A 15,053-nucleotide genomic window follows, 5' to 3' on the forward strand; every position below is an offset into this window, starting at 1 on the left:
AGAATATCAACTTCCGATTACACCATCTTCTTTTTTGTTTTTTAGAGACGGAGTCTCAGTCTGTCGCCCAGGCTGGAGTGCAGTGGCGCGGCCTCGGCTCACTGCAACCTCCGCCCTCTGAGTTCAAGCTATTCTCCAGCCTCAGCCTCCCGAGTAGCTGGGATTACAGGCGCCTGCCACTGCGCCTAGCTAATTTTTTGTATTTTTAGTAGAGACGGGGTTTCATCATGTTGGCCAGGCTGGTCTTGAACTCCTGACCTCATGATCCACTCGCCTTGGCCTCCCAAAGTGCTGGGATTACAGGCATAATCCCAGCTGGGCACTGAGCCACTGTGCCCAGCCCCGATTATGCCATCTTCTGATCATAGAGCTGTAAAAAAAAAAAAATCCTTTCAAATATCTCATTATCAGTTTTCAGCCAGAACAGATAGTACATATTCCTGGCAGTACTGAACACTCTTCCCTACCACCACCCTGCCCACCCCCCACTTTTCTTCTTGTAAACCAAAGGTACCTACCAAGCAACTCAGAACCAAAACCAATAAGCATTTTATGACTTAACCATGGACAAAAGAGACATCCTCAAGGCTGGGCACAATGGCTCATGCCTGTAATCTCAGCACTCTGGGAAGTCAAGGTGGGAGGACCACCTGAGGCCAGGAGTTCCAGACCAGTCTGGGCAAGACCCTGTCTCTTAAAAAAGAGAGAGAGAGAGAAAGAAAGACACCCTCCAAAGAGGGTGCACAAAGATTCAGCACTCTCAAATCCAGACCACTTGCAAAGACAAGTCAAAAGAAAGAAGGCACCTTTGGGTTTTTTTTGGTTTTTTTTTTTTTTTTTTGAGAAGGAGTCTCGCTCTGTCACCCAGGCTAGAGTACAGTGGCGCAATCTTGGCTCACTGCAACCTCCACCTCCTAGATTCAACAGATTCTCCTGCCTCAGCCTCCCGAATAGCTAGGATTACAGGCATGCGCCACCACACCTGGCTAATTTTTTTGTATTTTTAGTAGAGACGGGGTTTCACCATGTTGGTCAGGCTGGTCTCTAACTCCTGACCTCATGATCTGCCCGCCTCAGCCTCCTAAAGTGCTAGGATTACAGGCGTGAGCCACCGTGCCCAGCCAGAAGGCATCTTTGTTGACACAGGTGACTAAGGATGTCATCTCGTACAGAACACTGTCACGTCTCCAGTCACGGACTGGCTCATCTATCACACCAATGAATACTGAGACAACAAAAACCCCTTATGGACTAGGCCCACTTATTACAAACTCCTCTGTCACGGTCAGAAAAAGAGAAGGTTCAGAACCTTCTCTTTGGCCGGGCGTGGTCCCTCATGCCTGTAATCCTAACACTTTGGGAGGCTGAGACAGGTGGATTGAGGCCAGGAGTTCCTGACCAGCTTGGGTGAGTCCCTGTATCTTAAAAATAAAAGAGACCAGGCGCAGTGGCTCACGCCTGTAATCCCAGCACTTTGGGAGGCCGAGGCGGGCAGATCATCTGAGGTCAGGAGTTCGAGACCAGCCTGACTAACATGGTGAAACCCTGTCTCTACTAAAAATACAGAAATTAGCTGGCATAGTGGCAGGTGCCTGTAATCCCAGCTACTCAGGAGGCTGAGCCGAGATCCCGCCATTGCACTCCAGCCTGGGTGACAGAGCAAGACTCTGTCTCAGAAAAGAATTAAAAAAAAAAAAAAAAAAGAGACCACTCTGCGCAACATGGTGAATCCCCCTCTTTACTAAAAATACAAAAAAAATTACCTGGGCATGGTAGTGTGTACCTGTAGTCCCAGCTACTCAGGAAGCTGAGGCAGAAGAATCACTTGGGCCCAGGATGCAGAAGTTGCAATAAGCCAAGATCATGCCACCATGCCACTGCACTCCAGCCTGGCCGAAAGAGCAAGACTATTAAAACAAAACAAAAAACAAACAAATAAACAAAAACCGAACCTTCTATTTTTCTGACCAGGACAGAGGAGTTTGTAATAATACAAGCTGTTACTTGCAACCCTAACACAAGCTCTCCTAAAGCAAGCTGTCACTTGCACCCACTGGCTATTCAGAGATCGGGGAGAATATTCTCACTGGTCATAAAGCCAAGCTCTCAGGACACAAACAAAACAAACAGGAAAGAGGTAAGTGTGCCTGGGAGGAAAGGATCAATAACAAACGGTTACCCCTCAACCAAATTTAAGCAAGAGTCACAATCCGGACACAATATTTTCTTCCGCTAATTTGAATTTGGAAAGGAAGGGACAAGAAGTTTTCACCTTCCACTCTCAGCTGAGTACTACAGGCAGCGATGTGAGACAGTCAACCTTGGTAAGAATGCTTACCTTTTGCCAGTTGTCCCAAGTGGGGTGTCTTTGCCACCCCACTTGTTTGTTGGGTGACAGAAAGAGGAGGGGGAAAAGGTAATATTTTTTCCTCACCCATCACAAGGTTCCTGGTTGACACCCCTCTAACAAAGGACAGATTAACAAGAGAAAAGCATATCAATTTAATATAAATTTTATATGACACAGTAGCCTTAAGAAAAAAGCCCCAGTGTCCAGTGAGGGGTCTGTTCTCTGCCTTTTTCTTTTTTTTTGAGACGGAGTCTCACTCTGTCGCCCAGGCTAGAGTGCAGTGGTGCGATCTCAGCTCACTGCAAGCTCCGCCTCTCGGGTTCACGCCATTCTCCTACCTCAGCCTCCCAAGTAGCTGGGACTACAGGTGCCCACCACCATGCCTGGCTAATTTTTTGTATTTTTAGTAGAGACGGGGTTTCACTGTGTTAGCCAGGATGGGCTCGATCTCCTGACCTCGTGATCCTCCCGCCTCGGCTTCCCAAAGTGCTGGGATTACAGGCGTGAGCCACTGCGCCCGGCCAATTCTCTGCCTTGAAGATGGTGCTTATTACAGTGTCCTCACCTGGCAAAAGTGGGGGATGAGCTCCTTCGAACCTCTTTTTTTTTTTTTTTTTTTTTGAGACGGAGTCTTGCTCTGTCACCCAGGCTGGAGTGCAGTGGCGCAATCTCGGCTCACTGCAAGCTCCGCCTCCCGGGTTCACGCCATTCTCCTACCTCAGCCTCTCCGAGTAGCTGGGACTACAGGCACCCGCCACCACGCCCGGCTAATTTTTTTGTATTTTTAGTAGAGACAGGGTTTCACCGTGGTCTCGATCTCCTGACCTCGTGATCCGCCCGCCTCGGCCTCCCAAAGTGCTGGGATTACAAGCGTGAGCCACCACGCCCGGCCCGAACCTCTTTTATACACTGATCCTATGGTGAGGACTTCACCCTCATGACCTAAACCCCTCCCAAAGGCCATACTTTATAATAGTATCACACTGAGGATTCAGTTCCAACATAGGAATTTTGGGGGTACCAACATTGAGACCACAGTGGCATTCTTGTTGCTGCCCCAGGATTCCTTTTCCTCTGCTCTCTGGGTCCACCCTTACACCTGGTCCCATTGGGCCTTGGAGATTAGTCTTCCCCTACCTGGAGCCAAGCTGGGCCTCATCTTCCCCGAAACCTGCTCTTGCTCTGGCTCCCCTGTAGCCAGGGTGGGCCTACTTCCCCACCCATCTCCTGGGCTCATTCTTCACACATCACTGGGCTTATACTGGGGAACCTGCTTCCTTCCCAGGTTTCTAGCCTGCTCCACTCTCGTCTTCACTCCCTGCCTGTCTGAGACCACAGCACTGTGGCTGGCTCCCTACTCAGTCTTCCTCTCCACCATGTTGGCATCTGCCCACCCTGGCTACAGGGTGCCCTCAGGGCTAAGTCAAGCCTCCAGAGGGCAGGGTCGGCTCTCCAACCTTCCCTTCAGGCTCAGAAAATTCTGGAAACCTCCACACCACTCACTTTGAAGGATCTCACTTCCACATTTGCTGACACTGTCGGCTTGCTGGAATGCTTTTCTTAATCCCAAAGTCCTCCTCTGTTACACAGTAGGGGGGGTCTCCTCCAGAAAGCCTTTCTAGGAGGAAGCCCACTCCCATTTGGAACCTCTGCCTCTGGAAGCCAATCCCGTTCTCTTGATCCTTGTCTGGGACCCTCAGTTATCTCTCTGGACTCAGCCAGGACAGCAATTCTCTTCCGTGTATTTTCCTCCTTTTACATTCCCCTTCCACTTTTTTTTTTTTGAGTCGGAGTCTCGCTCTGTCACCAGGCTGGAGTGCAGTGAGGCGTGATCTCGGCTCACTGCAACCTCTGCCTCCCGGGTTCAAGCGATTGTCCTGCCTCAGGCTCCCGAGTAGCTGGGACTACAGGTGCGCGCTACCACGACCGGCTAGTTTTTGTGTGTGTGTTTTGGTAGAGATGGGGTTTCACCATGTTGGCCAGGATGGTCTCCATCTCCTGATCTCGTGATCCGCCCGTCTCCGGCCTCCCAAAGTGTTGGGATTACAGGCGCCAGCCAGCACGCCCGGCCCCACCTTTCTTTCTAACCATAAGCCATCTCCAGCCACATCCTCCCCCCACCACTCTCTCCAGTCCCTCTCAAAACCACAGTGTGGGACACTCCAACCTTATCCCATCAGGAGGCTCTGTGGCTCCAAGCTCTGGGCGCAGCCATTACGGATACGCCTTGGAGGATGGGACCTGCTCGGAGGTGAGGTGGAGAAAAATGAATGCCAAGACCCGCGCACGGACCTCTGGGACCAGGCTTTAAGACTAGGAATTAGATTTACTGCAAAATCTCAGTAAAGGAACAGACACACAAACTAGCACCTGTTCACTCTGGCGGTGTTCGGCGATTCTCCCCGATATCCCGCAGGGGGCGCGCTACGGTCAGCGGCACCGACCGCGGAAGGAGCAGGCGCGGGAGGGAGGGAATGAGTGCGTGAAGAAGGGAACAAGAGAAGGAGGAGAGGAGGAAAGAAGGGAATCAAAGAGGGAGGGAGGCAATGGGAGAAGGGGAGAGGGAGGGAGGGAAAGAGGGGGGAAGGTGAGACAGGGAGGGAAGGAATGAGAGAGGGAGGGGAGAACTAGAGTGAAGGAGGGAGGGAAAAGGAATGAGAGAGGGAGGGGATGAGAGGGGGAGAGGGAGGGAGTGAATGAGTGAGGGGGGAAGGGAATGGGGGTAAGATAGGAAGGGAGGGAATGAGAGAGTGAAGGAGGGAGGGAGGGAATGAGAGGGGGGAGTAAGAGAGGAAGAGAGGAGAGAAGAGAGTGAAGAAAGGAATGAGGAAAGGGGAGGGAGGATATGAGCGGGGAGGGAGATAGTGAGGAAGGGCAGGAGGGAGTGAGTCGAGGAATGAGGGCAGGACCGAGGCAAGGAAAGAGTCAATGGATTCAGACGGCGCGACTCTCGACAAATGCGCTCATTCGTTGATTCGGCCCCGCCAAGTGCCAGGTGCCGCGCTAGTGCGGGGACTCACTGAGCCTTGGCGATCGCTGCTGTCCTCCGCAGAGCGCCGGAGGGGAACCGCCCCCTGTCTCCCCGCCCCAGGGCCGCCCCCGCGCTGCCACCTGGCCGGGCCGGGAACCCCCGGGCCTGCGTCCGGCCCGCCCGGCGCCTGCGCGGCGCGTTCACGTGACGGCCGAGGTCCCCGCCCCGCGCGCGCCTCTCGCCCCGCCTCCTGCCTCCCGCCTCTCGCCTCACGCCTCCCGCCTCCCTCCTGCTGCGAGTGCGGCCTCGGCTAGCGGCGGCACCAGGTCAGCTGCGAGGCGTGAGCCGGCAGGGCCGGGCGGCGGCGAACGCGGGGGGCGGGCAGCAAGCAGGCATCGCTGGGCAGGGGACTAGCTAGCGGCGCGGAGTCCGAGGGGCGCGGGGGCGGGCTCGGGCCGGAGGCGCGGGGGCGGCGACCTGAGGAGAGCCTGCGGCCTGACGTGGCGGGGACGCGGCCGGCGGGATCCCCGGGCGCGGGCGCGTAGGGGCCGGGATCTGGCGCTCGGCCAGGGGCCAGGGTGCGAGGCCTCCTTAGCGCGGCTGCGGGCGCGCCGGCCTCCTGGCACCCGGGCGGGCCCTGTTGCCTGCTGCAAGTCCGAGTGCGGCCTTCCTGGCCGCGGCCCTCCGCGCTGGAGCGGGCGGCCTTGCAACAGGCAGGCGACTTGGGGCCGGCATGACGAGCCTCAGTTCCCTGGATCGGGCCTGGGGACTGCAGCCGTAGGAGCCCAGCCTCGCCAGCTTGCCCGGTTTCCTGAGAGGAGCCGGAGATCGCTCTGTCAGTGCAAAATCACCAGAGCGCGAAGCGTCGGCTGCCAGTTCTGACCATTTTAGATCCGGTGCGGGCCGAGCCGAGTGGATCTGGGGCGGGCAGCGGGGCACCGCCACCTTCCGCCTGGGCTCCTCCCTGGGCGCCCTCGCTCCGGCCCTCCGCGGGGCCGGGCCTGGGCGCGCCGAGTGCCTCCAAGTCGGCTCCCTGGGAGATTCTTCCAGAGCGCACCCTTTGGAAGGCTGCCCGGCTGGGAATCAGGACCCACTCCCTCTCCTCTACCCCAGCCGCCCCCTCTGCCTTTGTGGCCGACCTTGCTTCATGCTGCCAAGGATTGAGTTTCTTTGAGGGGATACTGCTCGTTCGGGGGCCCTACAGAAGACTGAGGGTATCTACTCAGTAAAATGTTACCGAACTGAAAGTTCCTCTGAAATGATTTTGACTGTGCCATCCATCACTTCATAAAAATTCATCTTATATCCTTCAGTTTGTAGCTATGTGGCACCTTAAGCTTCCTTTCTTCTCCCCACTGAAACTTCGAACAGTACAAAACAGGGGGAACTTGGCTTGTGATGACTAAAATTGGGGATATGAGACTGGGGAAGAGCTTCAGGCTAGAGTAGCCGTGTGTCAAGTGAAAATGGGGCCCAGGGGCGGGCGGTGGCTCATGCCTGTAATCCCAGCACTTTGGGAGGCCAAGGCTGGCAGATCACCTGAGGTCAGGAGAGACTAGCCTGGCCAACATGGTGAAACTGTGTCTCTACTAAAAATACAAAAATTAGCTGGGTGTGGTGGTACGCTCCTGTAATCCCAGCTACTTGGGAGGCTGAGGTGGGAGAATCGCTTGAACCCAGGAGATGAAGGCTGCAGTGAGCCAAGACCCTACCACTGCACTCTAGCCTACACCATATAATGAAACCTCTTCTCGACAAAGAAAATTTGAAAAATTAGCCGGGCGCAGTGGTGAGCTCCTATTGTTCCAGCTTCTGATGAAGCTGAGATGGGAGGATCACTTGAACCTGGAAGCTTGAGGCTGCAGTGAACCTTAAGCTGTCTCACCCCAGATAGCCAGGACTACAGGTGTATACCACCATGCCTAGTTAATTTTTAAATTTTTTGTAGAGAAAGGGTCGCGCTATATTGCCCAAGGTGGTCTTGAACTCCACCTACCTGGACCTCCCAAGGCACTGGGATTACAGGCATGAGCCACCATGCCCAGCCTACTTTGCACTTTTTTTTTTTTTTTTTTGGGAGGGACAAAGTCTGGCTCTGTCGCCCAGGCTGGAGTGCAATGGTGCAATCTTGGCTCACTGCAACCTCCACCTCCTGGGTTCAATCGATTCTCCTGCCTCAGCTTCCCCCTTCCTAAGCCTTCCGAGTAGCTGGAATAACAGGCTTGCGCCACCATGCCCGGCTAATTTTTGTATTTTTAGTAGAGATGGGGTTTCCTCATGTTGGCCAGGCTGGTCTTGAACTCCTGACCTCAGGTGATCCTCCCACGTTGGCCTCCCAAAGTGCTGGGATTGCAGGCATGAGCCACTGTGCCCAGCCTACTTTGCACATTGTTTTTTTGTTTGTTTTTTGTTTTTGAGATGGAGTCTTGCGCTGTCATGCAGGCTGCAGTGCAATGGCGCTATTCTCCTGCCTCAGCCTCCCAAGTAGCTGGGATTATAGGCGCCTGCCACCGTGCCCGGCTAATTTTTTGTATTTTTAGTAGAGATGGGGTTTCACTATGTTGGCCAGGCTGGTCTTGAACTCCTGACCTCATGATCCGTCCGCCTCAGCCTCCCGAAGTGTTGGGATTACAGGCGTGAGCCACCACGCCTGGCCACTTTGCACATTTTGACTGTTGACTAATGTTCTGTCAAATCACTGTGCCATGACATCTGTTCTCCTGAGGGTGGACGTTTTGGTGATTTAAAACCGTATAGATGTGGTTTTAAATGTTTTAAATGTTGCACCCTGTGCTGTGCTCCTTCACAGCAGAGAATTGATTCATTTTTTGGCACATCCCCCTTAGCCCCTAGCTAGGTTTCTTAAATTGTACTTGGTAAATGTGCTTTGCCTGCCCATGGACGATGTCTTTCTGTTTTACCGTACTCGTTCTTGCAGTAGGTGTTTAGGGAGTAGCTGCCATTTATCCCTTCCCAAGAGAGCAGAGGCACTACTATGCTCACATAAAGTGAGGAGCCACCTGGGGGCTTGATGTCTGTTGGGGTAGTCAGTTGTGGAGGTCACCCTCAGAGAAGGAGGCCCTCTTGACTCTGCAGTGGTCATGGTGGTGATGAGAAAGCTGAGGCGTGGATATATGAGACAAGTGCCCAGAGTCTGTCATTAGCAAGTGGTGCAGCCAGCCATGGGGGCTTTTGAGATGTTTGTGAGATAAAGCCTCACCCCTCAAGAAGCCGGAATCTCCTTGTGGTGGGTAAATAGGCATGTTTGGGCTGGGCGCAGTGGCTCACGCCTGTAATCCCAGCACTTTGGGAGGCCAAGGCAGATGGATCACCTGAGGTCGGGAATGCGAGACCAGCCTGACCAACATGGTGAAACCCCGTTTCTGCTAAAAATGCAAGAAAATTAGCTGGGTGTGGTGGCGCATGCCTGTAATCCCAGCTACTGGGGAGGCTGAGGCAGGAGAATCACTTGAATCTGAGAGGCAGAGGTTGCAGTGAGCCGAGATTGCACCATTGCACTCTAGCCTGGGTGACAGAGCGAGACTCCATCTAAAAAAAAAAAGGCATGTTTGAATGGTGGGGCATATTTGTCATGTTCTCTGTACAACGATAGAGGGAGAAGTAATTGAGCTAGACCTTGACCAATTTGGGACTATGAGAGACAGAATGGCCTAGATGGGTGACTAAAGGTGTTCAGGGGATGATAGGTATCCCTTTTGGACTAAGGACTACTGATGGGGCTAAGTAGATAAGGCTTGAAGGAGAACAGCCTGGGAAGGATGAGACAAGAGGTAGGGAAACTGGTCAGACCACTGCTGTGGTCTGACCCAGAGTGGTGGCCCTGGAGGAGTAGAGGGTGGCTGTCTGAGATGGAGGAGAGGTGAAGGAATCAGAACTAGTGGGTTCATAGGGCACGTGGGTTAGAAAGGAAAAATATCATTAAGACAGTGAGGTTTCCAAGATGGAAATGGTAGCTTTGATAACAAAATTAGACAAGTTGGAGGGCTTACTAGCTAGATTAGGCACTGAGCTGTAGGTGAAACTGGGAATATGAACCACTGGGAAAGACGGGTGGGCTCGAGCAGGGTGTGTGGGATGAAAGAGAGAGGTCAGAAAAGGGAGAATTATCATAGGTCAGAGTTTCCAGGCAAGAGAATCCTAAGTGAGAGGTGGTCATGGGGGATACACCTTGGCTCTGGCCATCTCTGGGGCCTTGGTGAGAAAGATGAGCCAGCCCAGGGATGGGGAGAGGAATGGGTGGGTGGCTGGGTAGAGGTCCCAGGTCCTGGAGGCAGACTGAGGGGCAGGCACGGATAACTGAGTATGTTTGATGGGAAGCAGTAGAGCCTCCAAGGGGTGGGGTGGGTGGTGACCCTGAATCTCAGTAGTGAAGAGAGAGACTTCTTCTTTCTGGCAAGTTTTATATTAGCATCTATTTTTCATTTTTTCTTTTAAAGATATATAATCATGTGCCACACAGTGACGTTTCAGTCAGTGACAGACCAGACCACATGAAGGATAGTGGTCCCATATTTTTACTGTACCTTGTCTATGTTTAGATACACAAATAACATTGTGTTACAGTTGCCTATAGTATTCAGTACTGTGATATTGTGAAATATATATTTGGTCTTGTCTCATTTCTTGGCATGCAACTTCTAAAATCTTTGGACTCTCCAGAGTGATGCCTTTTTGTATGCTGGCCAGCAGCCCCTAGGTAGCTTCAGGATGGGAGCTGGTGACAGGAAAGGCCAAGGCAGGCATAGGAGGGTTGGGACTTTCAGCCTCACCTCTCAACCTCCGGAGAAGGGAGACAGGCTGAAGATTAAGTTTATCACCAATGGCCAGTGATTTAATCAGTCATGCGTACATAATGAAGCTTCCATAAAAATTCTAAATGACTGGGTTTGGAAAACTTCTGGATAGTTGAACACGTGGAGGCTCCTAAAGGATGATGTTCCTGGAGAGGGCCTGGAAGCTCTGCACCACTTCCCACATGTCTGGCCCCATGCATCTCTTCATCTGTATCCTTTGCAATACCCTTTATAACAAACCAGTAGACATGAATATTTGCCTGAGTTCTGTGAGTCGCTCTAACAAATTAATTGAACCCAAGAAGGGGATCTTGGGAACCCCAATTTATAGCCTATTGGTCAGAAGCACAGGTGAAACAACCTGGGAGACTCAGCCCTCAACCTGTGGGATCAGACACTGTCTCCAGGTAGATAGTGTTAGAGTTGAATTAGCGCAGGGGTCCCCAACCCCCAGGCCTCAGACCTGTATCAGTCCGTGGCTGGTTAGGAACCAGGTGGCACAGCAGGAGGTGAGCGGAGGGCGATCCAGCACTACCACCTGAGCTCCACCTCCTGTCAGATCAGAGGTGGCATCAGATTCTCATAGGAGCACAAACCCTGTTGTGAACCGTGCATGTGAGGGGTCCAGATTATGTGCTCTGAAAGAGAATCTAGCTAATGCCTGATAATCTGAGGTGGAACAGTTTGATCCCGAAACCATTCCCCGACCCCGTGGAAAAATTGTCTTCCACAAAAGTGGTCCCTAGTGCCAAAAAGATTGGGGACTGCTGAATTAGAAGACACCCAGCTGGTATCTGTGGCAGAATTGATTGCTTGCTTGTTAATGGGGAAAAACCCTCACACATTTGGTCACAGAAGTCTCCTGTGTTTGTTGTTGTGGTATAAGAGGAGAGGAAAAACAGTGTGTTTTTTTCATTCAGAACTACAGTAACATGCTGTACAAGTATGTAGCTTAGCAGCAATTGGCTGTACCTTATGGCCTAGATGTGTAGTAGTCTCTACCATCTAGGTTTGTGTAGGTGTGCCCTGTGATGTTCACACACTGAGGAAATTGCCTCCAGCGATGCATGTCTCAGAATGTATCCCCAACATTAAGTGATGCATGACCGAAGGTAGTTGGAGAATAAACATATTTTGGGGAGAGGAAAGTAGGATGAAGTGAGGTGGAGAAGACAGATGTTCACATCTTGTAGCTGACTGTGCTGTGCCTATAGAGCCTACAGCTTGGCCATGCCTTGCAGTGTGGGACTGGCCACTCCCTGACCTGAGCAGCTGGCTATCCACAGTCACTTTTGGTTGGTCCATGGCAAAAGTGCATTTGCAGTAGGTTCGTTTTACTGGTTAGGTTTTAGAGGCTCCTATTCAAATCAGTTTGCGGTTTTTGAACGTACTGACTCAATTATTAGAAGATAACCTTTAATTTAAAAGGCAATGCAGATGAATTTAAATGCATCAGGTTCAATCACAGTTACTGTGCTTGACTCTCAGAATTTCAGTAAAAGAAAGTAGGCCCTGGAAATGCCACCCCCTTGGCACCCACCTCCCAGACTCCTGGCTCTGTGTCTCCTGACCACTACTCAGGTCCTGCCATTTTTATGCATCCATTACTATGAGGAAGAACCCAATTTTGTTCATTCAATGGGAGGGAGGAAGAGCTCTTGAGAACCTGGTGTATGCTTATGCTTCATGTTCATTGTTTTACCAATTTTAGAATATCCCAATGGGGTGGGTACTTTTATCTCTCTTTTTACAATTGGGGAGCTCGAGGCTTAGTTTGGTCATGTTGTAAGTCCCTGTGGAGTTGGGCTCCAACCCAGGTCAGTCTGTTTCCCAAAACCCTTCTGTTTGACTTTGCCGCTGAAGAAGATACAATGAGATAAAGAGTCTTGGGCATGATGGCACAGAGGTCATCAGGAAGAAGGCCATCAGGAAGTTGGACTAGAGGTGGGAGAGGAGAAGGAATTAGGGGATTTGGAAATAGAGGGAAAACAGGTGAGCCTGAGGGAGGCACAGGAGCAAGGGGAGCAATAGAGCTGGCCAGTCCGTGTGTGGTGGGTCTGATGCCTGCCTGCTCACCCCTGTCCCCTGTTTTGCCAACTGTCAGGCCACAGTGGTAAGCTGTGGCTGTCAGGATGGCGGAGGAGCAGGAGTTCACCCAGCTCTGCAAGTTGCCTGCACAGCCCTCCCACCCACACTGCGTGAACAACACCTACCGCAGCGCACAGCACTCCCAGGCTCTGCTCCGAGGGCTGCTGGCTCTCCGGGACAGTGGAATCCTCTTCGATGTTGTGCTGGTGGTGGAGGGCAGACACATCGAGGCCCATCGCATCCTGCTGGCTGCGTCCTGCGATTACTTCAGGTGAGTTCACTAGAACTGTTTGTAAGAAGAATAACAAAGGTAATCCTGGCTCTGCTAGTAAAGGTACCGGCGGTGACAGTGGCTGGTCTCCTGCTCACCTCAGAGCCTCCCCTACTCCTTGTGGTTATGACTTAGTCACAAGTATGAGAGACAGAAGGGGGTCTTAGAGTTCATTTTTCATTCAGCGATCCTGTCTCTTGGGCTTTGCCTCCCCTCCCCTCCCCTCCCCTCTCCTCCCTTCCTTCCCTTCCCTTCCCTTCCCTTCCCTTCCCTTCCCTTCCCTTCCCTTCCCTTCCCTTCCTTCCCTTCCCTTCCCTTCCCTTCCCTCTCTTTTCCTTTTCCTTTTCTCTCTTTTTTCTTTCCTCCTTTCTCTCCTCCCCTCCCCTCCCCTCCCTTACCATTCCTCCCCTCCCTCAGTAATTATTGCTGTGTATGCATCACCTTCTGGCTCACACGTCTCATCCCTCAGGTGTTAGTCTCTGGCCCTCCCAGTGAGCTCTGTGGCCCCTCTGGGGTTTCCTATGGCCTCCTTCGTGACCCCATCCCAGCACTTGGCACAGTGTGAGGAACCACTGGCTTATCTGTCTTTTCCACTGGGTTGGAATCTGTCTCTTATCCCTAGCGCCTAACGTGGTTTTCACATATTCAAACAATACCCATGGCTTAAATGAATAAATTTATGTGCACAGATAGCAGATCAGTACACCATTTGCTCCGTTGTCTGCACTGCTCTGCACTCGAGGAGGTGGGTGTCGCCACCCTTATTTCACATAGGTGGCATGAGCCTGAGAAGGACTGAGGGCCACTCGTGGTCCCCAGCAAGGTTGTCATGGGACTCCAAGCCTGAGGTGTTCCATTCTAGCTCTGATTCTGTTTGATCATTTTGTCTTCAAGGCTTGGTTGTAGTTCTCTCTCTCTTTCTCTTTATCTCTCTCTCTCTCTTTAATTAGGAACTATCAAGCAAAATATGTATGGTTTAAGTGCCTTCTGTCTCCAGAAGGAGTTTTGGAGAATGTGACCCAGTGGTGGCTTGGTGCAGATGTGTCCAGGAGCAGCAGAGTTCTTTCAGTTCACCAGGGAAATTCAGCTGAGGCCTTTAATAAGCATTAAGATAACATACAGGACAGTGGGTAGCGTAGAGGAGCTGAGGGCCCCCTGCAGGGGACTTAGGACCTGTATAGGAGAGGATGGCTAGAGGCTGCGGAGCCTGTGGGATCCCCTGGGCTCACTCTCTCAGCTCTTCTTGATTTAGTGTCATACCACTCTTTCTGAAGATAACAGTGTAGGCACTGCCTTTCCCTAATCTGTCAAAAACCTTATGTGGCTTTCCACGTCCTCCAGGAGCAATTTCTAGCCCTTTCCACAGCCCCCCCTTGGGTAAACCTCTTATGAGAGGTGTCCTGCTCTCCGAGACGATTACAATGCATCACTAACACCCCCGCATCCCTCCACCTCCATTGGGAAGGGGAGCGGGAGAGTGGCAACATTATTGGAAGAGCCCAGAGTCATCTCAGAGGGGTGTGTGTGTGTGTGTGTGTGTGTGTGTGTAAATAAGAAATAGAGGCCAGGCGCGGTGGCTCACACCTGTTAATCCCAGCACTTTGGGAGGCCGAGGCAGGTGGATCACTTGAGGCCAAGAGTTTGAGACTAGCCTGGCCAACATGGTGAAACCCTGTCTCTACTTAAAAAAAAAAAAAAAAAAAAAAAAATTAGCTGGGTGTAGTGGTGGGTGCCTATAATCCCAGCTACTTGGGAGGCTGAGGCAGGAGAATTGCTTGAACACGGGATGCGGAGGTTGCAGTGAGCCGAGATTGAGCCGAGATTGCGCCACTGCACTCCAGCCTGGGCGACAGAGCAAGACCCTGTTTCAAAAAAACCAAAAAGAGGCCGGATGTGGTGGCTCACGCCTGTAATCCTAGCACTTTGGGAGGCCGAGGCAGGTGGATCACCTGAGATTAGGAATTCGAGACCAGCCTGGCCAACATAGTGAAACCCCGTCTCTACTAAAAATACAAAAACTGGTGGGGCGTGGTGGCACACGCATGTAATCCCAGCTACTTGGGAGGCTGAGGCAGGAGAATCACTTGGACCCAGGAGGCGGAAGTTGCAGTGAGCTGAGAAAGAGGCCAGGCTCGGTGGCTCACTCCTATAATTCCAGCACTTCGGGAGGCCGAGGAGGGTGGGTCACTTGAGGTCAGGAGTTGGAGACCAGCCTGACTAACATGGCAAAACCCCGTCTCTACTAAAAATATAAAATTAGCTGGGCATGGTAGCACATTCCTGTAATCCCAGCTACTCAGGAGGTTGAAGCAGGAGAATTGCTTGAACCCGGGAGGCAGAGGTTGCAGTGAGCAGAGATCGCGCCACTGCATTCCAGCCTGGGCAACAAGAATGAAACTCTGTCTCAAAAAAAAAAGAAAAGAAATAGACCATTCCCAAGTGTTAGCATGTTTATTATTTGTTTTAGTTACTTGTGAAATGTTAAAATGATAAAGGACTATTTTTTTCCCAGTATGACTGGTAAAGATGTGTGAGAGTCTTGTAATATTTGATATAGGC

The 15,053-nt window shown here is 51.9% G+C and overlaps 1 protein-coding gene and 1 pseudogene across 4 annotated transcripts in view; one reads left to right on the forward strand and one right to left on the reverse strand.

Annotated features, from left to right (window-relative positions):
* Positions 1-15,053, reverse strand: part of LOC100596141 — a 240,503-nt pseudogene that overhangs the window by 127,769 nt on the left and 97,681 nt on the right.
* The window catches only part of KLHL22 (kelch like family member 22), a 50,342-nt gene continuing 40,841 nt past the window's right edge, over positions 5,553-15,053 (forward strand). For 2 of the 4 annotated variants that reach the window (XM_030815800.1, XM_030815802.1), the window contains exons 1-3: positions 8,816-10,345; positions 11,632-11,716; positions 12,240-12,494. In XM_030815800.1, the coding sequence (XP_030671660.1) occupies positions 11,654-11,716; positions 12,240-12,494 (318 nt within the window). In that variant the 5' untranslated portion in view covers positions 8,816-10,345; positions 11,632-11,653. Of the gene's footprint in view, positions 5,648-8,815; positions 11,717-12,239; positions 12,495-15,053 lie in introns of those variants that run through there. The other 2 variants (XM_030815801.1, XM_030815803.1) reach the window with 2 other exon arrangements.

The sequence above is a fragment of the Nomascus leucogenys genome, chromosome 7b (assembly GCF_006542625.1).
Source record: "Nomascus leucogenys isolate Asia chromosome 7b, Asia_NLE_v1, whole genome shotgun sequence".
In the NCBI taxonomy this organism is placed as follows: Eukaryota; Metazoa; Chordata; class Mammalia; order Primates; family Hylobatidae; genus Nomascus; species Nomascus leucogenys.